Source organism: Leucopleurus acutus, assembly GCF_964270905.1.
Source record: "Leucopleurus acutus genome assembly, chromosome: 19".
NCBI lineage: Eukaryota > Metazoa > Chordata > Mammalia > Artiodactyla > Delphinidae > Leucopleurus > Leucopleurus acutus.
The window spans coordinates 12,006,369-12,029,443 of NC_139161.1; the positions used below are offsets into that span (position 1 = coordinate 12,006,369).

General features: G+C 59.5%; 4 protein-coding genes across 8 annotated transcripts; 2 read left to right on the top strand and 2 right to left on the bottom strand.

Moving 5' to 3' along the window:
- Positions 1-1,885: 1,885 nt before the first annotated feature.
- Positions 1,886-5,749, bottom strand: ALYREF (Aly/REF export factor). The gene is made up of 6 exons (XM_082860431.1): positions 5,466-5,749; positions 4,875-5,006; positions 3,255-3,402; positions 2,619-2,682; positions 2,346-2,523; positions 1,886-2,252 (listed from the first exon to the last, which is right to left on the bottom strand). The coding sequence occupies exons 1-6, from the start codon at positions 5,700-5,702 to the stop codon at positions 2,238-2,240; spliced, it is 774 nt and encodes a 257-aa protein (XP_082716557.1). The 5' UTR covers positions 5,703-5,749; the 3' UTR covers positions 1,886-2,237.
- Positions 5,750-5,774: 25 nt separating this feature from the next.
- On the top strand, positions 5,775-10,685 carry ANAPC11 (anaphase promoting complex subunit 11). Of its 2 annotated transcripts, none has more exons than XM_082860452.1 (3): positions 5,775-5,983; positions 6,470-6,590; positions 10,338-10,685. In XM_082860452.1, exons 2-3 carry the CDS (start codon positions 6,482-6,484, stop codon positions 10,481-10,483), a joined length of 255 nt encoding a protein of 84 aa, XP_082716578.1. In that variant the 5' UTR covers positions 5,775-5,983; positions 6,470-6,481; the 3' UTR covers positions 10,484-10,685. The 2 variants fall into 2 exon arrangements, with proteins under 2 accessions (XP_082716578.1, XP_082716579.1); XM_082860453.1 differs by having other exon boundaries at positions 5,775-5,963.
- Positions 10,686-12,936: 2,251 nt separating this feature from the next.
- On the top strand, positions 12,937-13,384 carry NPB (neuropeptide B; the record flags this gene model as incomplete). The annotated part of the gene is given in 3 exon segments (XM_082860442.1): positions 12,937-13,134; positions 13,137-13,181; positions 13,256-13,384. Coding segments are annotated over 3 exon segments (372 nt in total).
- Positions 13,385-15,689: 2,305 nt separating this feature from the next.
- PCYT2 (phosphate cytidylyltransferase 2, ethanolamine) lies at positions 15,690-23,024 on the bottom strand. Of its 4 annotated transcripts, none has more exons than XM_082860419.1 (14): positions 22,898-23,024; positions 20,942-21,030; positions 20,197-20,358; positions 19,874-19,940; positions 19,125-19,209; positions 18,913-18,957; positions 18,623-18,676; positions 18,046-18,184; positions 17,709-17,791; positions 17,383-17,460; positions 17,140-17,205; positions 16,909-16,974; positions 16,545-16,603; positions 15,690-16,459 (listed from the first exon to the last, which is right to left on the bottom strand). In XM_082860419.1, exons 1-14 carry the CDS (start codon positions 22,984-22,986, stop codon positions 16,348-16,350), a joined length of 1,194 nt encoding a protein of 397 aa, XP_082716545.1. In that variant the 5' UTR covers positions 22,987-23,024; the 3' UTR covers positions 15,690-16,347. The 4 variants fall into 4 exon arrangements, with proteins under 4 accessions (XP_082716545.1, XP_082716544.1, XP_082716547.1 ...); XM_082860418.1 differs by having other exon boundaries at positions 16,545-16,633; XM_082860421.1 differs by lacking the exon at positions 18,623-18,676 and having other exon boundaries at positions 16,545-16,633; positions 18,046-18,145.
- Positions 23,025-23,075: the final 51 nt, after the last annotated feature.

The window sequence follows — 23,075 nt, forward strand, 5'->3', positions numbered from 1 at the left end:
TGGTCCTCCAGCCCTTGAAGTAATGTGGGGTTTCCCATTTCACAAATAAGAAGACTGAGGATTAAAATGATGAGGAGGCTTCTCTCAGCTCCCTGCCAAAACACAGGCTTTTTGACTCGGTCGCCTCCCCACCATAGGCCTCCAGCAACCATGACATCACCCCCTGCCTACTCCTGTCGCCTCCAGCTAGTGTCCCCAAGCCAACTTCCAGGTCAGAGACATCCAGCTCAAAGCAACCCTCGTCTGGGTCCACATCTGGACGCCTACCCACATCCGGTGTTTCTGCCCACCTGGACCCACCACTGAGCACGGCCCCTGTCCATGGCCTGCTTTCTTCCTGAAACTTTCTCTTCACTAAAGACATCCTCCTCCCATGCAGCACCCCTTGGCCACTCCTCACGATGCCCCACAAGCCCCCAAATCCTGGCCATCACTAGCTCCAAACACCTGAGCCAACAGCCCACGGCTCCCCATCCCAGGGGCCACTAGTCCCACCATTTACAGCCTCTGGCCTGGGCCCAGCGCACCCCTCAATCAGGTGCTCTTCAGCTTCCAGGCGGAGCAGAGCAAGATGTCCTACCGCCTCTCCCAACATCCAGAAAGCAGTCTCCTTGCCTGGAACGTGCCTGCTTAGCCCAAGGCCACCTCCTCAGGGATGCTGCCCAGCTCTGCCCAGATGGTCCAACCTCTACCACACCCACCCCTCATGACCATGGCACCTAAAGTCAGGCCCTGGACGATCCCTTCCTGTTAGACTGGGCTCCTCTGAGGGCAGGGATGAGTCACCTCACCCATCTTTCCATTAAGCGCCTGACATGGCTCAGGCAGCTCAAGTGGCAGCCGCTGGATCTGCAGTGATAGCTCGGTAACTGACAGTTAAAAGGCCACCCCTTAATCACACCCCTTCCTCGTGACTCACTCCAGCCCCATCCCAAACATGGAAGCCTGAAAGCCTCCTGAGCTGCAGACCATGGCAGCTGCCTCCGGAAGAACCAATGGCTGCCATAAGGCTGGGGTGACTCTGAGCTCCATTCTGCAGGCCCCCACCCACCCCTCCCCACAGTCTCTATTCTCAAAAAGCTATCACCATGTTCTAACCAACCCAGCATCAGGTGATAAAGGTTCCCCCTCCCACCCCGGAATGTACCTGTGAGCCACAGAACCAGGACCCTGTGAGTAGCTCACAGGCATGCCCTCAGGAGAGGGGGCACAAAGGGGTGTCCGTGCCCTGCATTCCACAGGGATCTCGACCCCTCCTGAACCACAGAAACTGCACGGCAGGTCACCGGCATTCGAGCGTGTGATGTCACTGTCCAGCTCTAGTCTGTCCCAGGAGTGGTCCAGATGGGCACCCGTGTCTGCCAGCCCCTCCAGTTCTCTGCAGATCGAGTTATATTCTTCCGCAGCTCCCACTAGCTACATCACCAAGTACGCAACTAAGAAAACACCCTAACACAGTGCTCCTTCCTTGATGACACAAAAAATGAAAAACATGAGGGCATTATGTTGCAAAGTCAGAACTGCTAAATCACATTTCTGAGAACCAGAGCATCAGAAGGAAAGGAAGAGTTCAACCCAGAAGCCATATGAAATCTGGCAGAAACACAAGGCACCCCGCCCCACCCCACCCCGCCCCTCACCTGGCTGTGCAGGCAGTGCACAGGCAGCTGCAGGCTGAGGACCACTGCTCCACATCCTCCCACCTACCGGGGTTGGGGGTGGAGAGAAAGGAGTTCGGATCTGCGGGAACAGAGATGGGAGAGGGGCAGCCACCATCCTCCTGCAGGACTAACTCCAACCTGCAGGCCAAGTGCCACGTGCCTGGCAGGCCTGCCCCATTTCCCCCTCAGATCCTGTGTCCCCCCTGCCCGCCAGACCACACCAGAGTTCTGGCCCAGGTGAGGACTCCAAGAGTGAGATGAATTAAACAGTTCCAGCTCTACACACATTTCTATTTTATTATGGCAAAGGTGAAAACACCACCTTCTCCACAACACCAACCAGTAAAATTTATCCCAAAAATAACTCAGTACAAAACAGGTCTGTTTCAGAATTTAAAAAAAAAAAAAAAAAAGAAAAAAAAAAAAGAAACCTTTACATGAATTTTAAATCCTATTTTAGAACATAAAGGAAACAAATCCATCATTGGCCACACAGCCCCAGTCTGTCACCCCTCCCACCAGGGAGCACGGACGAGACTTCCGGGTCCTGGTCCATGCACGGATTTGCCAGTCTGTTTAACTGGTGTCCATCTGAAACAGAGAAAGAGAGGTTCTCGCTCAAAATGAGGTCCTCCTCCAGTTGGTCTTTGACCGGCCCCCACCCAGTCTTCCTCTGGGACTTACTCTTGCATTATAAGCATCCAGCTGGGCGTCCAATTCCTCTGCAGAAAGCTGCTGCTTTGAACTCCTGCCGGTTCCTCTGCCTCTGCCCCGGCTGCCTCCACGGGTGCCTCTCCGGGTGCCACCGCCACCACCAAAACCTCCCGAACCACGGTTTCTAGTCATCCCGCCTCTGTTTATGCTACCAAAAAAAGGGAACTTGCTCACGTGCCTGGAAAGGTCTGCGGGGTAAGTGGACACCCACAGGCTAGCCCCGCCCAGAGGCCCCAAACTCACCTCTGTGCAGGTCTCCGCTGTGTGTCAATCTGTGAGGTGACGAGCTGAATGTTCATGGGGCGGCCTGCGGCAGAGAACACAAGAGGACCAGCTCCTGTTAGAGGGCTCTGAGGCCTGCTGGCGGCACACACCCTGGCCTCCATGCAAGCACTAGAAAGGGGCGCTGTGCATCTCAATGCTCCCAACAAGAGCAACAGCCTGGAGATGCTGGTGGGAGAACGAAATGTTGCCAATGACAGCCCCACCAGCGCCTCCTTGCTCCTTCTCACCCAGTGTAGGTGGGTGTCTGTCAGGTGTCCGGGGTGCTCACAAGTGGAAAAGTACCTTTGTCTTTACGACTACAGCCCGGTACTCAGAGGTGTACTATGGTGGTTCTGAGAAGGCTTCACAGAAGTGAATCTTCCGGAAGGAGCTGAAGGAGGGGAGGAATGTAGCTTGCTGGATGGGGGTTCACAAGAGGTTGGTCCAGATGTACGGGGCAGCATGAGAAGTGGCAAAATGGAAGAGAGAGACAAAGGGGCGAATGCAAAGTGTCCTCAGGTAGAGGGGGTCCTACTCCTGCAGGGCTGGGGCCAGCCCCAGGCTCCACAAACTGCCTACAGTGTTGTAGCCTTTCTGGGCCAATCCCAAACGCACCATCCAAAGGGACACCGTTGTACTGTTTCATAGCTTTTAGTGCATCTGCCTTCCGCTCAAAGTGCACATCAGCTGTTCCTAAACTGCGGCCGGATCGGTCGTAGTGCACAGCCGCCTTCTTCAGAGTTCCAAATTCAGCAAAGAGTTCCTGAGAGTCAGAAAGAGCAGTTGTCAGCAAAGCAGTTTTTCTTCTGGCGCCCCAGGGACACTCCCTGGAAGTATGAACTGCTTTGGGGTATTTCCCTGGGAGGCAGACATACATGTTGGGGACAGGGCAGTGGTAGTAGGGTCTGGGGTATGGGATGGGACGGGTGGGACAACAATTTCCAAGAGCAGCTGGGCCCGAGGGCTCCTGCCCACTTGGGGACCTGACATCTGCACCACGATGCAGGTAAAGGATCACAAAGCCCACCAGTGAAGGGCACAAGATTAAGTCGCTATCTTCTTCAACAAAGGAAAATTTACAACACACCCAAGGACTGTGCCAAGAAGCAGCAAAGGTCAAGATCACAGAGCAAGGGGCTCTATCCACTTGTGGACCAGCTCCAAGGGCCCGCTGACTGGGAGCCCTGACCCAGCCCCTCCCCCAGGGCAGATTCTGGCTCACCTTTCCCTCTCCTCCTACTCAAGCCTGCCGCAAAGCCTGAAGTCAAGCGCTGCCATGGAAACTGCCCTGACCTCAGGCAGGCTGGGAGTTGGAGAGGGAACCCAGAGTGTGGGGCTACTCCGGCCGCAGGCACACAGCGGGAAGTGGAGTTCACCAAAAGCGGTTTCCAGTGGATGCCAGAAACCACCTTAAAAAAAGTGTTGAGACACTGTGAGTGCTCACCGGCCTTGCTCTGTCCTCCCACGGTAAAGTAAAGTGGCTGGGCTCTGGGAAATTGAACCCAGGAAGGCCCAGTACCCTGACCCAGCCATCTCCTGGACTGACCCCCAAAATATCATTATAGAAAGCAAATTTAAATGCCTCTGGGGTTCAATCAAAGAAAAAAAAGAAAGAAAAAAAAAAGAAAAGAAAGAAGAAAAGGAGGCTTCAACCAAAGATGAGTTCGAGAATCATGCCACTAACAAAACCCAGGAAGTGAAAATAAGTGAGAATAAAACAGGGAACAAAATTCCATATAAGACATAGGCCTTAAGGCAAATGGAGCCAAAGTGATGCTGGCACCATCCTGCTTCTGTGCTTTGTCAGTTCTACAAATGAAAGGCTTTCTCCTCCCAACAAACCGTTAAAACAGGCACAAAGTAAAGAAGGCAAATAGCCTAGTTTTTTCAATAACACAGAAACGACACACATTCAACCAAGCTTCTGTTAGAAAAGCTTAGGCGAAGGGCCTTCATCCACAGAAAGAACACGTCTTAGTAACGAAGAGCAGCGGCTCCTCAGACTAAGCTGGGGGCCTGTCTTCCAGCACAAACTGACCCACTGGTCAGACTTTCAACTCTAGCTTGACCTCTCCTTTGCATTCCTGGAGCCCCTTACAGGGCACAGTGGCTAGCCCTTGGGTGCCTGGGAGGGCTCACTGTCCTAAGGTGGGTGGGGATTCAGGGCTACGTCCCAAACACCACAATCAATTCCGTGCGCGGTAACCTGCCCACCGAGAAGCTCCAGTCCCTTACCTGAATATCAGCGTCAGACACTCCAAAATCCAGATTTGACACCAGCAGTTTCCCACCGGTCTCCACGCCGGCACCACCCCCAAAACCGCTATCGAAAAGGTCATGTTGCCATTTGTCAGGAAGTTGTTTCGGCTAAATAAAAAGTAAAGATAAGAACAGAAAGAGACCCGTGAGTCTCACTCCAGGGCTAGCCCTCGACCTCACGGCCATAGCAAGACCCTCCCCCATCACGGCAGGGAGGAAGGCGCGTAGAGGGACCCGCAGCCCCCGCTTCCCGCCCACTCCAGGCCGCAGCCGACCGTCGGGGCCACACGTCCCGCAACTTTTCACTTCCCTCCACCTAACTTCCCATCTCCCGGACGGTCGCGCCAACGGCCCTTCGGCCCCCGGCGCCATGAGGCCGGGCGCCCAACCAAGACAAAGGCCGCCGGGGTCTCCGCCTTGGAGCCCGGCCGGCGCGCGACCTCCCCGTCCGCTCGGCCGGCCGGCGCCCTCGCCCTCCAGCCCGGTTGGCCGGCTGGCTGCCCGCCCCGGCGCCGCGCCGCCGGCCCGTTCCCCTGCCGCGGCCCGCCACCCGGCCTCCGCACTCACCCTGCTGTAGGGCGCCGGCCGGTTTCTGCCGCCGCCGCCCGCCGCGCCGCGGGCGATGGCCGGCCGGTTCCGAATGGGTCCGCCGCCTCGGTTCACTCGCGCTGCGGCCTGCGCCCCGCCTCCGCGGCCGCCCTGGGAGCCGGCCCGGCCGCGGCCCCTGCCCCCGCCGCGGCCGCCTCGCTGGCTCCGGTTCAGTTTAATGATGTCGTCCAGGGACATATCCATTTTGTCGGCCATGGCGGGCGCGGAATCGGCCTCGGCTCGAGCCCGCGCGTCAGCACGTCGGCACGTCACTTCCTGCGCCGCCCGGGGTTTTCCGGTGCCGCGTCCTCGGAGCGGCCGTGGATTGGCTGTGGGTCGGTGGCGTCGGCAAGGAGCGAGGCGGCGCGTGCGCGCTGGGCCAAGGGGCTCGGCAGGCGCCGCTGAGAATTGCCGGGCCGCGGCCGCAGTCGTTTACATACCTTCCCGCGCGGCGCCGGCGCTGCCAACTGAAAGCGGGTGGGGCGGCGCGCGATTAGGTCGGCGGGGGTGAGGCCGTTGGGGCGGGGCCGGGCGTGCCGACCCTCCCTTTCCCCTCCCCCACCGCTCCCAGACCCCGCACCCCAGTCCCGCAGCGGGGAGCGGGTGCGGCTTGCGCGACCTGGCCCGGGGTTGTTACGGCGTGACCTCGTAGGGAGCGGGCGTGGGTCTCCATCTCTCACCCCGTCAGTCATGTCCCTTTCAGAAGTTGCGCAGAGCACGTTTTTGCAATTGTTAACGGAATCCGACGCGCCTTTCTCTGGACGCCCGCGCAGAAGTGCGGTGTTGCCAGACGCCTTGAGCGTCCTGGTCTCCCGAGGAGTCGGTCCCAGCCCCAGCCCCCTTGTAGACAGCTTGTGCTGCCCTTCGGCGGCGACTCCTGCCTGCGCTGACCCTCTGGCTCGGGGCGGCACTCCTTCTTTGGCTCACAAGTGCTGTAGCTCCGCATACTCAAAGGAGCCTCGTGGTCTCTTTCCTCCCCGCAGGCTTCCCGCGCCATGAAGGTGAAGATCAAGTGCTGGAACGGTGTGGCCACTTGGCTCTGGGTGGCCAACGACGAGAACTGCGGCATCTGCCGGATGGCCTTCAATGGCTGTTGCCCGGACTGTGAGTGCATCCTGCCCGCTCTCTCTCGAGCTTTGCCTACCCTTCGGCCTTGACGTGTCCCTAGAAATACCTGCGCAGCGTCCCTAGGGTTTGGTTTCCTTTCCCCAGGAAAAGTTAATAGAGAAAAGCCAGGCTATTTGGGCCCATATTTGTACAAAGACCCCGTCAAAAGTTTTGTAAGAAAAAGAGCACAGCTTCCTATCCTGATGGAAGTCGCTATGAGACACGTGGAACAAAAAGTTGTGTTAAAACCTTTTATTTGAAAATTCTCAAGCGAACACAAAAACGTAATGTAATAAGGTCATCCCCCATGCAGCACATAGAGCAGTGAGTAACATGTGTCTATATTTGTTTTTGCCCAGATGTTTTAAAGTTAATGCTAGATGTGAAGCCTCACCCCACTCACTTCAGCTGCGTCTCTAAATGTAGTGCTGACTTTTACCCACCACTGTTGTCACATCAGATAACATGACGATAGTTCTTTACTGTTGCCCCTCATTCCTAGTCCTTATTCAGATTTCTTTAGTTGTTTCCAAATGTCTTTTTTTTGCGGTACGCGGGCCTCTCACTGTTGTGGCTTCTCCCGTTGAGGAGCACAGGCTCAGCGGCCATGGCTCACGGGCCCAGCCGCTCTGCGGCATGTGGGATCCTCCCGGACCGGGGCACGAACCCGCGTCCCCTGCATCGGCAGGCGGACTCTCAACCACTGCACCACCGGGGAAGCCCCCCAAATGTCTTTTTATTATTGGGTGGGGTGAGCCAGGACCCAACGTGTGATCACTTTGTTCCTTCGCTACTTAATCTAGAGCAGTTCTGTTTCAAGTTCTCTGTCCCTTTTTAAAAAAGACATCTAATTATTTCAGAAAGTGTTGTCTTGCAGAATGCCTGCGCTCGGGTTTTATCAGATTTCTTCTTGGTGGTGTCTTTTGCATTGTTCCTTTGTCCCCACTGTATTCTGTGAAGTGAAAGTGTTTGGTTATATATTTGGGTCAGAAGCAGATTTTTGCACCAGTGAATTTAGTTTTTAGTCAGACCCAACTGAAAGGATCTGAGGCTTTGCCTAGGGGACAAGGGTGGTCCCAAGAGAGAAGTGGGACTTGGGGACTGATGAGAAGTCAGTGACCAGGCCTGTCACTGTGGGGCTGTGAGCATTGGAATAATCATAGGTTTTTGCTTCTTACCATGAAATTGAAATTATTGAATTGTAGTGCAAATATCATTTTATCTTAGTCTTAATCTTTACATCTCCTGAGAGGAAATGTCATCACTCAGGGGCTAGTCTATCCTGATTTAATCAAACAGGTGGGATATAATCTTGGGAAGTCAGTGATTGGCTCTACTTGATGAGGTTTTACATAACAGGGAAGGAAAGTAGAAGCACAAGGTCTGGCTTGGTTTAATCCATTTAAAACCACCCTTCCTAAGGGTACAGCACAGGCTGTGGGTAGCTACTTGCAACTTCCTCAGCAGCAGATTGTGACCTCTGAACAGAAAAGTCCTCGGAAGCATTTATGTGGCCATTCCCTCGGCCTAATGTGGGCCAGTGAGCCTTTGTGTCTGAGACGACACCAGGGGCCGCATCCCAGTGTGCGGTGCTTGCTCACGTGTGCTGGCTGCTAGGAAGAGGGGGTTTAGAGTCTGAACTTCGGACCTGCTGGTTATGAGGTTAGAGTGAGCCAGTTGTAATGAGCAAAGTGTTTGGCTAGGCCGGGGCGCTTTCTATACAGATCAAGTGACACTGGGTTTCTCTCTGCTGAAATGGAACTCCTATGGAGAATCCAGAGTGACTCAGGCTGTCATAAATCTGCTCCTCGTCCCTGGGTTTTGGGAGTGAAAGTCTTGTTCAGAAGATTCCACCGGCACTGGCATGAGTCACTGTCGGCTTGCACTTGTGCTGTCAGATGCCCCGGCGGGCTGCCTCCAGGAGCCCTCCCTCAAACGGACAGGATGGCTGGGTACCCCCACCAACAGGCTGGCTGGCCCCTGCTCACCCTCTTCCAGACTCTGTTTGTAGGGACTAATGTGTTAGGGGTGATTCCAAGCATAGTTCTGCTGAGGTTGGAAAGACCCTGGGTGGGTGGGAACCAATATAAATCAGGTGTCACACTCTGTGGGTTCCTGGCACAGAGTCCTACTCACCCCACCCCCCTGGCCTGGAAGCAGAGTGAGTTAGATCGTTTTGTATTTGCCAAGTAAATTATTTTCTGTTTGTTTTGTCATAAAAGTTTCAGAAAGGGTGTGGCGTTTCGTTATTGAAAGGATTTTTTTAAAAGATTGAGGAACACTGCCCCAAACCAAAGAGTAGAAAGATGGAAGTGCCCATCCCTTCTGGCTCCGTGGGGTTTAGGTACCACTGTGGGGCAGGGGCTGCTTGCGAATTGGGAAGGAGCTGAGTGTTTTCAGCAGACATTGAAGGATATTTAAGACCTGGCACCCATACCAGCCTCCTGGTCCCTTCAGGCAGTGGCATCTGCCTTCGTGAGTCGTGTGGCCCTGGCCTCCTGTCTGTCAGGTCGGGTGACGGAGGCTGCGGGAGCACCGTGAGGTTGGATGAGAGCACAGGCCAGGTTCCCAGCCCCTTGTGCAGCTCGGAGCAGGTGCTACATGAGGTTTTGAGAGCATTGTCATGTGGCTCAGCCATGGTGTTATCTCTTTAACGCATCGTACAGTCAACTGTCCCTGTGTTTGGTGTCAAGAGTGAGGACCAGGACCACAGGTGACCAGCCCAGCCCTGTGGTCACAGGGGTTCAGCCCTGCACTTAGGAACCACTTCGTGGACAGGATGTACCCTGTTCACCCTGGCTTGTCCGGCTGGTCCACCGTGTTTATGTGCTAGTGACATCTGGATACAGCTCGTGTTTGATAGGCGTGAAGGGCCCCCAGGGCAATGATTGGGGGAATGACACCCCTAAGAGAGGGTGGAGAAAGCAAGCTGCAGCTCCTTAATGCCCATGGGGACCTGACTCGAGGCTGGGGGAGGCCACTGTGCTCTGCTGGCACCAGCTGCGTGATGGCTGGGGGAGGCCATTGTGCTCTACTGGCACCAGCTGCGTGATGGGGTTTTCTAGATTCTTGAAAATCAGAGAGAGGCTAGTTTCTCTTGATGACAGGCAGTGTAGCGTGTCCTCTCTGTGCCAGGCCCTCTCCACAGAGGTAGCATTTCCAGGTGTGTGGGGTGGAGTGCCAGCAGCAGGTGCCCTGGGCCTTGGAGGTAGGATCCTTTTAGGCTAGAAATGGAGAGGAAATGGAAGGTAGTGCTGTATCACTCCCAGCTGCCACCAGCCCACTCCCTGGTACTGCACTGGGTCCCTGCTGCCTAAGGAAGGAGCCATCTAGGTCCCAAGGCCCCAGCCCACCTCACCTTGATCAAGAGGAATAGTTCACCGCTCAGAGGCGGGTCACCTCTGCAGGCTCCTTGACACACTGATGTAACCTTCTTGGCATCACAGGTGCCAGGTGATAGTGGCAGAGCTGTGGTGTGTCTGCAGATGGGCCCAGCCCCTGGGAGGCCAGAGCTCTTCCTGCCGCTGAGCTCCCTGAGCTGCTCCCCCTTGCGAGGGGAGAGTGGAAGCAGGAGCAGCCTGGGTGGGCTTTGCAGATGTTTACCTGGGGCAGCTGCACGGCAGAATCTGTGGTTTCACTCCTGAAACCTGTCCTCTCTAAGACACAAGGCCACCCTGGGTGCACATCCCCCACCTGGCTTGTCCCGAGCTCTGTGACTCACTAGTCCTCTCATCCCACCCGCAGGCAAGGTGCCAGGTGACGACTGCCCGCTGGTGTGGGGCCAGTGCTCGCACTGCTTCCACATGCACTGCATCCTCAAGTGGCTCAATGCGCAGCAGGTGCAGCAGCACTGCCCCATGTGCCGCCAGGAGTGGAAGTTCAAGGAGTGAGGCTGCACTGCCTTACTCCCCCCTCGCCCTGAGACGGCCCCACCCCCACATTGGCTCTGGGTGGCCATGGTTTCCACTGGGACAGTCCCCTTTGGGCTGTGACAGGGTTGAAACGAGGACTGGAGCTGTGTTTGTTTTTTTCCATCACAACACTGACACTTTTATCCAATAAGTAAAACTCATTAAACCACATGAGCCTGGCCAGAGGCCTCCTGTTGCTTGTTTTCTTGGTGCTGAGGCTGTCTTGGTGTGCGCCGAAATAAAAACTCTCATGAATAAACATCTCGATGTGTTTCCACGAGGCCCTGAGTCACATCCCCTGGAGGAGAAGGAGCTTGGGATCAGCCGGAGGAGCCGGGGTAGGAGGGACGGGCTCAGCGGCTTGAAGAGACTAGCCGTGCGGAGGCCTGGGGACTACTCTTCAGGCTGGTCGTTAGGACCCTGGCAGGACACAGCTGGTGGCCACTGCTTTGGTTCCTCCTGCCGGTGGGCCTTCCCTGAGCAGGTGCTGGTGGTGCTGAACCGGCTCTGCTGAGGCAGCTGTGATGGCTTTTCTTGATCCCTTTCTCCCCTGCTCCAACTGAAAGCCAGCTCCTTGTCAGGGCTGATGTCCTTGACGTTAGGATGTGTCCGCAGGTGTCTGAGGGTCTCCCTTCCTAGGGAAGGACAGCCGTTGGGCCATCTTTGAGCACTTCTGTTCCACCACAGCTCCCATGGGGTGGTGGCCCCTGGGGGGCAGCGGTCCCAGACCTAATGGTCTTGTGCAGCTTCTGGGTGGAGACCGCTGCAGGCTGCATGTCTTGTGAGCACTGGCTCCTTCCAGTCTATTCTCGATGACCTCCCCCCTCGGGGCCACTGTCCTGTAGCTGGTTGCTGAGCACGTTTATGCTACTCTACCTGTCCCCAGTCCCCAGGCGAGAAGACTGGGCAGTGCATGGTCACCCATGTGGTACCATGCTTCCCATCTGAACACTGTGCCCAGAGGAAAGGAAGCCCTCACAGAACCTGGAGGTCATGTGCTCCTTGCCCAGAAACCCAACTGCCAGGGCCCTTGTGCTGGTGTCTGTCCTGGGAAGGCACGTGGCCAGGATGTTTGGAAAGTGTGAGCAGGAGGACGGCTGGCTGAGCAAGCCTAATGGCTGGCGTCGCCTGCTGTGTGCCCTCCATCTTGGACCCTTGGGTTCAGCCTCCTGGGTGCTCCTACTTAGCTGCCAGTTTCTAGGCAGCAGCTCTACTCTAGGGGCCTGTCTACACTGTCTGGATGCAGGGTCACCAAGGAGCTCACAGACCAGTAGGAAGACCAGCCCGCACTGAGAAGTGGGCTGTGGCAACTGTAGAGGGTCCCACTGCAGGGCCTGGCCTCCATCTGGCCTACCCCCAGTCCGCCTCCCCTCCCTGAAGTCCTTCCTTCCCTGGGGAATGCTCTCCTGTGACAGGAAGTACCCACATGCCTGGGATGCCAGACCCTGAGCCCAGCCTCCAGGCTTTTAGCCTTCCTGCACTGGGACAGGTGCACTCACCCCAGAGGGGTCCACAGCTTGCCACAGGCCACATGGTCCTCCTGGCAGGCCACTGCCCCTTCCCTGCCGGGTGGGCTCCTCTCCACTCTTTCCTGGGTTCCAGCCCAGTCCTCCCAGGGCCTGCTTGGTCCCCTTGAGCTGGACACACAGCTGCCTGCCAGGCCCTGCACACACCCAGAGTCCAGCCATCTGCCCTCTCCCGGGAAGCTCAGGGGCCACACCAGGTCCTCTCAGGTTATGGGATCCTCAGCTCTGTCTCCGCCATGGTGGCACAGGATCACAGCACCTGCCTTTGCAAATGCTCTCCCCTGGCTTCCCCTCATCTCTCCTGGGAGCCATTCTGCCTGTTCTGCCATCAGCTCTGAGGACCAGACCAGTTGTTGAAACTGACTTCTGGCCCCAGGCCCTCCCAGACTTCCGTGCCTCCTCAAGAAGCCCTTGTCCTCTGGTCAGTTCCCCTTTAGGGTGGGAACTGCTCGTTTGTCCCCTGGGCACAGTGCAGCCAGTGGCTCTCTTTCCAGCCTCATGAGTGCTGGGGACCTCCGGGGGTGACTGGGGCTGGGGCGCCATCGGACTGGTTTAGGGTTCAGTGCAGCACTGCTGCCCCCGCTCCCACTGAGGCCAGACCCAGGAGGGACCAAGGTTGGTGGGAGTGGCCTGGGGGCCGCCTCCCAGTAAGAGCAGGCAGGGTCAGAAACGGGGAGGTGGGCCGGGGTGGGGGAGAAGGGGGCGTCTCCACCAAGCTCTCGACCATCTGTTCCTCCAGCGCGCCCCTGTGCCCAATAGGCGCTGACCCCATGGGGCTTCTCCCTCTGGGATGCGGAGGCCCCTGCGTCCCGGCGTCCGCCCTCGCACCTCGCCCCGCCCAGCCGCAGATATAAGGCGCCGGTGCTGCTGTTTCGCGCCCCGCCGCCCGCCGCCGCCCGCGTCCCCATGGCCGGGCTTGCGATAGTGGTGGCCGCCGCCTTGGCGCTGTGCCTGCTGCTGGCGCCCCCCGGCCTCGCGTGGTACAAGCAGGCGGCGGGGCCGGCCTACTACTCCGTGGGTTGCGCCGCGGGGCTGTTGTCCGGCTTCCGCAGGTCGCCGTACGCGCGGCGCTCCGAGCCCCCCCGTGGGCACGGGACCCCCGGGACGGGCTGGCGCCTTTCCCGGAGCTGCGCCCCAGCCTGCGGAGCCTTGTGAGTACTGGGCGCTGGAGGGTGCGGGGCGCTGGAGGGGTGCGGACGCCCCCTCATCCTCCCCCCGCCCCCAGGCCGTGTGCGTCGAGGACGTTACCCGGAACCTGCAGAGCTGCGAGCGGCTCCCCGACGGCCGAGCCATGTTCCAGTGCAAGGCCGACGTCTTCCTGTCACTCCGCGCCGCGGACTATCTTAGCACGTGAACCCCGATCCCGGAACGTGGACCTGGCCTGGCTCCCGCGGGCACACCCTGGGGCCTGCCCTTGCCCTGGCACCAGATGGCACCCAGTACCGCCCACCCATCCCCATAGTAAATGGCTTAATGAATAAATGAGACTCGCAGCCTCTGGGGGGGCCGGTGGCCCAGCAGACGGAGTGGGCAAGTACCTGTGAATCTCCAAACCGGACTCTGGCCACCTAGGAGCACAGACAGCAACTAGGGCCCTTAGGCCAACAGGCTTCACGGAAACACCTGCAGAGGAGCTCCCAAGCCCCACTGTTGGCAAAGTGCTGCTGGGCCTCCAGCTGTATCGGCCCCAGACATCTTCTGGAGCCCCACATCTGGCTCTGCAAGGCTGCTCTCCATGTCCCCCACCTCCAGCCCCTACCCGACACCTCCCTGCCTTTGTCCACGCAGCTCCTGGATCCTCCCAGGAGGTGGTGCCTGGGTCGCCCACTAGCCATCAAGTCTATTAGGCCAGCTCAAATGTCCTGCCTTACAAAAGCTTCCCCTGAACACTCCACACCGGGAGGCCCTCCTGCCTCAAATCCTAGGTTTCTTGAGACCAAAGATCTCCCTTACCAGAGGGGCAGCTCTGGGGTCACTCTTCTTGGAGCCCCCCAAAATTCCTCAAAGTACACAGCACAGGACAATACTTGTGCCAAGTGAATGAATAGGCTGGGCCCAGCAGGAGTGGGGAAGCAGCCAGATGTGCAGCTCCAGGACCAGGAGGGGCTGCACCAGGGGGATGACAAAGCTGGGCGCCACTGCAGCTGAGTCCTGAATCTGACGTCAGGCAGCTGGCTCCTCCCAGGCCTGGGAACTCTTTGTTCAGCCGTCCCTAGACCCACAGGGAAGCAGATATCCCCAAAGCAATGGGTGCTGCCCCACCTTGAAGAGGGAGGGGCTGTGTAGGGCCAAAGCTCCTGAGCACAGCTGCCTTGTGCCAGCCTCCCCCCACCTCACACTCAGGCTAATTCCCTAATTCACTTGTGGGCATCTTAGCAGGTTGATTTGCCCTCCCCACCCCCAATGAAGTTGACTTGAGTCCTTGGCCTGAGCCCTGGTCCCAGAGGTCTGCAGCCTGTCTCAGTGGTGTCCCCCACCCCCATGGGGCCTTGCCAGCTGGACCTACCGGCCCTCCACTTAGGCTGGGGGTGGGACCCGCAATCCTGCTGCACCTGGTGGACCAGTCTCTGGAGGAGCCCACCTCCTGGACCCCCAGGCCCTGAGTCTCCTCCAACCGTGCGTGGCTCACCTGGGGCTTCCCGACTGCTGCTGTGGACTGTTCCCCAGTCCTCACCTTGCGGTGCCACCCAGCAGGGGGTTCTCAGCAGGCCTAGGGCTGACTCCAGTCTCAAGAGGAACCCTCTGGCCTCTCCTGTGTCCCACACTTACATCAGTCTACAGGGGACTGGCTGATCCCTGCCGCCCAGGGATCTGAGCGTGGGAAAGTCTGGCATCACTGGGCTCCTGAAATTGGGGGCCCAGGTGGGGTGGGGGTGCAGGGAGGGCCCTGTGCCTCTCACAGCTTAGTGAGCTCCCCCTACTCGAGGAGGGAACAAAGGAAGCAAGGCAGCAGCTGCCCGGCCAGGGTGTGTGCACCGTAGTCCCCCACAGCAGCTTCCTGCACGGGTTCTAGGCTGGACCTGAAGGACCAAAAGAAAGGACAGGCCCACCTTCCAGAAGGAGTGACCGCTGGCCAGGGGCTCCCATGGGGCCGGGCCACAGGGTACTCCAGCCCCATCTGGCTCAGCAGCGCAGGGCAGAGGCCATTCTGGAGGACACTGGCAGAGGACTGAGAAAACATCACAGTCCTCACTCTTGAACACCACAGAGCCATAAACCACTGCCACTGTTCCCCCCCCAACCCCATCAAGAGGTGACCGGGGTCAGCACCCTGCAGCCACTGCACTACTCCAAGTGTACCCTGACTTGGGTGCAGAAGACCCTGAGATTCTGTGGATTGGGCCAGGGAGCAGCCCCTAATTCCTTCCTGGATCAGGTAGCTCTATGTGGGCCGCGGGGTGTCAGCCTCTCATTTTCCCCATGACAGACCCTGGGGCCAAAGGTACTCTGTTGGTCCTTGCCTCTCTCCCCTTTTTTTGTTGCCTGCCACGTGGGAGGCAGCTGGAGGTGTCTGGGGGCCCAGATCTGGGGGGGTTCCTTGCTGCCATCATGCTGCCTGCTGGCCCCCTCCTTGCTGGGTGGGCAACGGGGAGCACGGCCAAGGTGGTGGGTTTCCTGGTCCTGCCCTGCAGGGTTGAGAGCCTGGGGCAGAGCACCTCCTAGCAGGTTTATTCGGTTGCACACCAGCTGGTCAGGTACAAAACCGAGAACAGTCTGTGGGGAGGCTGGCCCGGGAAGCAGGGGGTGCAGCGTCCGGGCGACAGGCCCCGGGGCGCCAGGGACACACTGCAGGGCAGAGGCCGCTCATGTGGGAGGTGGCATGGTCTGCACTCTGAGGAGGAAAGGGGGCGGGGCCCTGGGTCACTGCTCCCTGACGCTGGCTCCCACGGAGGCCGGGTGGGCAAGGAAGGCCACGGCCTCGAGCTGGGTGGTGGGGGGCATCCAGGGTCTGCAGGAGCTTCCTGGGGGCAGAATGGAGAGCAGCAGCGGAGCCGAAAGGATGGAAACTGGGCCTTTCCGGGCACGCAGGGTGGCACCCCTCTGTTGAAGGTGCCCCCTGCTCATCCTGCCTGTTGGGCTGCTCCACTGTGCTGGATCCCCTCACTGTGCAGCTCGGCAGGAAGGGCAGGAGGGCCTGCTGCAAGACGGACACCTCACGGGCAGGGTGAAAGGCAGTGTCCTCCACACCAGCCCTTCCACGGCCAGGTGGTTGGAAAGGAGGGCACCGCAGCTTTGTTAAAAACCGAGCCAAGCTCTCGAGGCAGGGCTGGGACAGGGCCAGCACTCGGAGGGCCCTTGGCGACCTCTCCCCTCTGGTCAGAAGTCACAGTCGCTCTCCCTCTCAGGCCGCGCCTCCTGCTGTCTCATGGCCTCCAGGAAGGCCAGCTCCTTGGCCTCCTTCTTCTGGTTCCGGGCCTCGTACTCCAGCCTGGGGGCCAGGTGGGGGTGAGTGGTGCACCCATACCCAAGCCTCAGCGGCTTCCCGTGCCCCCAGCAGCCTGGCTGAGACTCACCTGTTCTTGATGATGCGCTGGACAATGAGATCCGTGGTGAGGTCATTCCCACTGTCGATCTGACAGAAAATACCCCTTCTTTTGGGCTCCTGGAGGCCAGGAGGAGGAGGAGGTGAGAGCCCTCCTTTGGACCCCAAGAAGACTGCCCTGCTGCCCTGGTTCAGAGAGTTCCCACCCCACTATGGTGGGGGCAGTTATTCCCACCCGTTAGCAACCTGCCTCCTTAAGCCGTGAGGCCATCAGCGTGGCAGCTGTCATCCCGCCCATTTCCCAGACAGGCATGATGAGGTGCGGGGGCGTTAGGTGGCTGGGAAGCATCAGACAGTGGCCATCTCATGTCTGTCGAGGGCCCAGCATGACCCACCTCATATGGGTCGGAGCCATCCTTGTCAGGCATGATTTCTGTCTTCCCATGACACACCAGGTCCACCTGGGGAGGAGGCGGGGGTCAGGGCGCCCTCCCAGCATCTCCACCCATGGTCCCCTGCCCCCAGAAGGCCCTCTCCAGGGAAGCAGCCTGGGCTCAGAGAGCTGGCCTGGCGCCACTCAGTCAAGACCCTCCCTGGAAGCCGCCCGCCAGGAGCCCCGTCCTCACCTTGAAGTGATCCAGGAGCTCTGCTGTGACCGAGTACGGGGCCCCAATCACCACTTCGGACACATACTGGGCGGAAAGGGAGCACAGCTGGTTAGATGGGCCTCACCAGGCTGCGGGGTAGGGGCTGAGAGGCAGCATGGTGAAGCCCCAGACTCCTGTACCCCGGGGAGGGTCCTGCGGAGAAGCAGCTCCAGCCTTGGAAGGAGGCGCCACTGGGCCTGCCACCTGCCCGCCTGCACTCACCCTGCAGGCCAGCACGCTCAGGGTCCGCTCATGCAGGTTCATGATGGGGTAGTTCTTCCCCTTGTAGTGGTTGACCTCCTAGAGCCAAAACAAGGTTGGGTCAGCTGGTGACCTCAGGGGTGGGCTGGGGTGGGAGTGAGGCCGTGCTCCCTCCCAACAATCCCTCGTGGGGCGTCTGCCAGTGTGGGGAAGCCCTCGATGGGAGGCTCTCCTGGGCTTCTCCCTGGGAAGAGGCCCAAGCTTGCCACCTCTACCTCGCCTGTGCCCAACCCCAACCCTAGGAGCCCCTCCAGAGCCCCCACGCTACCGGCTGCCCGGGGTGAGACCTGGTCAAAGTGCAAGCCGGCGATGATGTAGGGCCTCTCCGCCAGGCCATGTACCTTCTCCAGGAAGTCCACGTGCCCGATGTCTGCGCCCAGGTTAAAGACTGAGGAACCAACGAGGAGCGGCCGCCCACAGAAGCAGGGGCTCAGACAGGTACCTTCCCACCCACCTGCTCGTGCCTCTCCATGCTGACAGTGGCGCCCCTGCTCCCCACCGCAATCCTGGGCCTTCGAGAGTCAGGGAGGCCCCTCCAGCCCCCACAGCCCGCTGGGGCAGATGTGGAAATGCACAGAAAAGGCCTGGGGCAGGGACAACCCCCGACCCAGTCCCAGAGGATACGGAACAGGTCAAAAGCACCAGCCACGTAGATGACCGTCTCCCCCGGCTGGGGCTCCTTCCCCGAAGCAAACTGGATGATCTTCCGGGATGTCTGTAAAAACTGGGACACCCCCGTCCAAGGGTTCCGCCCCCCAGGACACTGTAAGCCGAGAACAACCTGGTCAGCGACAGAGGCCTCGCAGGCACGTCCCTTGCCTGTGCCCATCCTTGGGCCTGCCCGCATCCGCCTGTCAGTCTGCTCTGGGCGGCACAGGTGTGAGATGGCGGGGGCAGGCATGGGGGCTATAGGCCGGGACTCCAAACCCCTAGCCACAGCCTGCCACTCGCTTGTCGCTCTGCTGTTGTTTCCAGGCAGACATCTCAGGCAGGGATGCCGAGGGCTGGCTGGCAGGTGCCTGGTTCACACCACAAGCAGGCTGGGCGGGGCCGCTATGGCCGGTGGGACTGGGTTTCTGTCCCATGGCCAAGCAGGCGCTGCAGCCAACACCACCTTGGCCTGGCAACGAACCCGCTAGGAAGAGGCCAGTGGACATGGCCCTCGTGGGGACCTGGCACCCTGAGGCCACCGTCTGGTCACCTGGGAGGAGCCTCCTGAGGAAAGTGTCTCCCTGGAGGGTGTCGGGTGAGAGAGCTACAGAGGGAGAGAGGACCAGGTCACCTGGTTAGAGACCCCTCGTACGCGGGCAGTCCTCACTTTTCCTCCATGCAGTGGCTGCTGGGACCGGCCACCCAGCAAGACCGGCGGTCAGTACCCGGTCAGTGTCCAGAAAGCAGGGAGCAGGGTAGAGGGCAAGGCTCCAGGCCAGCCTTTCCCCAGGGGTGGCCTGGGGGTTGGGCAGCGGCCCAGACAGCACAGGTGACACTCACCTTGCCAAAGCTGTCTGCGTACTCCCGGTACTCGGAGGACATCTCCTGCACGGAAGGGCAGGGGGTTGAGGGGCCTTGCCCTCCAGACGCAACCAACCCCAGGACACCGAAGCTTGCTGTCCTAGTGCCCACTGAGGGGCAAGGGTGGGGTAGGCGATCCCTCCCTCCCAGCTCTGGGACCTCGGGGATTCCGCTCTGGCCCCAAGACTCACCTGGCTGCTGTGATGGGCCTTGGTCACAAGCAGCATGCGGCCAACGAGGTCTGTGGTGGACACCCCCTGGGTGCGCTTGCATTCTCTGGGAAAAGAGTTGGGGGTGGGGCTCTCATCCTGGGATACACCTGCAAGGCTGCACCTCCTATGGGCACCTAAGTTGCCCCACCTAAGGGCAACTCTGCTTGTGGCTGAGTCTACCGTGGTCCAGCCCCCAGCCATGCTGTGCACAGACCCGGGCGTCTCCTCGCCACTCTCAGCCACAACAGAAAACCAAGACCAGGAGAGTGGAGGGACCACTGAGATTTTATCAACCAAAGGAAATGACTGGACAGAACGCTGTCACTAAGCCCCAAGTTCGCAGTGTCGGGGTGAGCAGGCCATACAGGGTGGCTCTGGTCCTGTTTTGTCCACTGACGCCCAGGTCGTGCCTCATCACACACTCCCTGCCAAGGGAACCCCAGGCTTCACTGCCCCATTCGAGCTGCTGGCCACACTGGCCTTTTCAATTAAAGTGACTCAAACAAAAGCCAGCTCCCCAGTCATACCCCACGTTTCCCCTGCTTAGCAGCTGCCCGGGGCCAGTGGCTACCGTACTGGGCAATGCAGATGTATGGCACCCCCAGCTCCAGTCCAGGCCACGAGAAATAGGCTGCGGCCCGGACGCTGCCCTCACAGGCAGAAGGAGCTCGATGGGACCTGGGAGCCCTGCTCCTCGAAAAGCGGGGCACTCAGCAAGTAGAGCTTACCTGTACCTCCCAGCCTGCTTCACTTCCTCGTAGGTATCCCGGCCATCTACAGTCAGCGTGATATCATCTAAGGGGTGACACGCACACGAGAACAAGGATCTTAACCCAAAGCCATGAAGACCTCCAGGCCCATACCCCGGCTCCAGGCCTGCCCTGGTGTGCATGCGCTCCTTTCTGGGGAAGGACCCAGAGCTTCCTCAGACCCTCAAAAGCTCTGTGCTCCCCAAAGTGTGAAGAGGCCGGCACCTCCAGATGCCCCTCTGATGGTCAGGTCTGGAGCTGCCCAATTCCCCTGCCCCGGGGGCTCTGCCCTGCCAACTCACTGCCGTGGACGCAGAAGTCGCAGCTGTACTTGTCCAGCGTCTCCAGCGTGGTGACATAGGGGGCTGCTGGCACCACCTCGTCCACCCACTTGATGGCCTGCACCATCTTGTATCTTTCCTCCTGAGTGAACACCGGGGGCCCCTTGTGCTTGGCGATCTCCTCTAGGGAGAGAGAAGAGGGCAAAGAACAAGGTGGGTGACCACTGGAAGGCTGGCCACAGGCTCACTGGCTCGTCCTCAGAAGTCCCCTCCCAGAATCGAGCAGGGTCTGCGGCCACATGAGGGCTCACGGTGGGAGGCTGTCTCTCATCGGGCCCTCAGCTCACGAGGCAGGACCACAAGGAGCAGCCCTGCTCCGTCCTCTGTGAGCCGGTACAGGCGCTGCGGATGCACTTGCTGGGTAACTGCGCGCCCCTCACCCCCAGCCAACCAGAGTTCCAGGTACGGTCCGGGGTTCCCTTTTGATGGCTGGGTGCTCTGTCCTCTAAGGCCCTGGGAACCAGGAAGGGGGTAGGAAGTGGGCGGCATACCTGGACTGATCCACTGGACCACCCCTGCCCCCCAAGCTCACGACAGGATGCAAGACGGGAAAGCTCTGGATGGCTTGGCCTGGGCCGGGGTTGGGGCGAGCCTGTGGAGCTGCACTTCTGGGGAGGACGGCTGGGCCTGGCCCTACCCACCAAGGGGACCTGTGGCGTCTGTCACAGGCGTGGGGGAGGAGGGTGGGCCTGGCAGCCCGGCTTACCGTCAGTGTGTACACCCACGATGAGGTGGTCACCCATGGCCCGTGCCTGGCGCAGCTGGTTGGAGTGGCCATAATGTACCATGTCATAGCTGTGGAGAGGGCAGGGCCATCATCCCAGTGTTGGGGGTGCAGTCTTGCTCCTCTGCAGTGTCCTTAGGAAGCCCTCTGGGAAGCCACCATGGGGAACTGCTCCCAGGGTCCTGTTGGGCCTGGGCTTTCAGAGGGGCGGGGTGCTCAGCTCTCCACATTACTGGCCCCTGGGCTCACGGTCAGACTGAGCGAGCATGGCTGTGCCCGGGGACAAGGCCTGGCAGACCTGAGGGCTGGTGAGTGCACAGAACAGCCCCTGCTCCCCACACCTGGGACAGCACTCTGTCCTCAGCCCCTCCCCTTCCCAAATACAAACTGTCACAGGCAGTCCCTCTGAAAGGTAATAGAAGGCAATGTTAGTTCAGGGGTGGACTGGGCTCTGTACTACTGTGAAACAGCCAGACAGTCCCGGGGGCCAACACAAAACAAAGTCCAGCCAATGAACAAGGGCAGTCACTGGCTTTAGAAATCCTGCCTGCTCCCCAAGGCCTCTGGAAACTCAGTGAAGCTTTGCTCTCTGGGGCCAACAACCACCTCCCTATCACCTGGTACTAGAGCTTTCATCCTCAAATCCAGGCCTGGTTAAGAGTGAACTCTCAGCTGAAGGCCACACACACAGTACCACAGCAGCTCCACTCGGGTTGCCATGTGTGGCGGAGGGGACATCCACTTCTCTGTGGGCCCTGAGGTGGGCCCTCATTCTCACTCTGCTTCCTCCCAGCCTTGTATTGCCCTCTGAGTAGCTGGAGCTGTCCCTGCTTCTCCAGGTGACCCAGGTGTACAAAACCATTCTACTCAGCGCCACCTGCTAGCCCCACCCCAGCACATCAGGCCCCAGCAGACAAGCCTGTGGGGCACAGGGCTCTGGTCCTGGGCTTAGGGAAGAGGGAAGTCCAAATTCAGGAGCCTGGCAGGCCCTTGTGCCCACTGGACAGGCTGGGCAGAAGGAGGGTGCATGGCACAGAATGCAGGGTGGACCTGGGTCCAGGCTGTATCCCAGTCACTGTGGCCTGTGGCTGTGGCCTGCTGGGGCAGGGGCCAGGCCTGGTCAGGGCCAAGGTCAGAGTCAACGGACAGGAAGCCACGCCCCCTCCACAAGGTGACTCAGGTGCAGGCCCAGGAGTATGGCAGCCCCACTTGCTGGCCCCTGAAGCCCTGGGCTAGCCAGATGTTTTTCTTTCTCTGCTTCCATCAAATAAGGTCTGAGGAAGCATCCAAGTCGTCAACTTATCACTAGAGGTTCACTTTCCTCCTGTCTGCTGACGGCCTCAAACCTATCTCAACACCACTCCAGCTGTCTGGCTTGCCAGAAAAGAGGACAGTTCGGCACTGTAGCCCTCCTCAGATGGACCCAGGAGCCTGGGGGCTTCATTAGGGTCTTACACAGATCGGGCAATGCCTGCGCTGACGCTTGCCCAGATACCTAGGAGAACCTTCCTGGTTTTGTGCCGGCAAGCTGGGAGCCGGACAAGGAGAACTCTGGGAAGACATTTTGGGTGCACGGCTCCTTCGGAGGAAAAGAGCTCCTAGGGCACTGAAATGATTAAAGTCATCAAGGTTAGACACGCAACTTTGGCCACTATCGTGCACGAGTTAGGCAGGTGGGACAGCCTGGCTGGGTCTCCGGCTTAAAGGCAAACAGAGAAAGAGCGTCCGGGGAAGGCGCTCATGTAGAGATCCGCAGAAAGACTCCAGCAACCCTCAGCCGCGCTGCCCGCGGCGACGCGGTGAGCCGGGTTCCAGGCGTCCTACGCGGCCGAGGCGCCGCCCGCCCCGCACTAGCCAGCCGGCCGCCCGACCCCGGCGAAGGCGACCACAGCTGTCACCGCGGCCCCGCCCGTGCCCCCCGCCCCCCACCGCGCTCACCAGCCGTCGCACCACACCCGCACGACACGCCTGCCCCCTGGGCCCGGCCGCTCGGCGCCGCCTGCCTCCCCGTGCCCGTTTCGGATCATGGCCTCGAACCGGCAGCGCGGCACGGCCGGCTCCCCACTCCCAGCCCCCGCAGCTCGCGCACGCATGCGCCGTCACGCGGGCCTCACCC

Coding starts and splice junctions, on each gene's coding strand:
- PCYT2 (XM_082860418.1), bottom strand. CDS start 22,986: ATGATCCGAAACGGGCACGGGGAGGCAGGCGGCGCCGAGCGGCCGGGC. Junction 18,958..19,124: donor AGGCCCATCACAGCAGCCAG/GTGAGTCTTGGG, acceptor CCTTCCGTGCAG/GAGATGTCCTCCGAGTACCG. Junction 18,185..18,622: donor CCTCAGGAGGCTCCTCCCAG/GTGACCAGACGG, acceptor CTCGGCTTACAG/TGTCCTGGGGGGCGGAACCC.
- ANAPC11 (XM_082860452.1), top strand. CDS start 6,482: ATGAAGGTGAAGATCAAGTGCTGGAACGGTGTGGCCACTTGGCTCTGG. Junction 6,591..10,337: donor CAATGGCTGTTGCCCGGACT/GTGAGTGCATCC, acceptor TCCCACCCGCAG/GCAAGGTGCCAGGTGACGAC.
- ALYREF (XM_082860431.1), bottom strand. CDS start 5,702: ATGGCCGACAAAATGGATATGTCCCTGGACGACATCATTAAACTGAAC. Junction 2,683..3,254: donor CAACGGTGTCCCTTTGGATG/GTGCGTTTGGGA, acceptor TCTCTGCCGCAG/GCCGCCCCATGAACATTCAG. Junction 2,524..2,618: donor CAGCGGAGACCTGCACAGAG/GTGAGTTTGGGG, acceptor TTTTTTTGGTAG/CATAAACAGAGGCGGGATGA.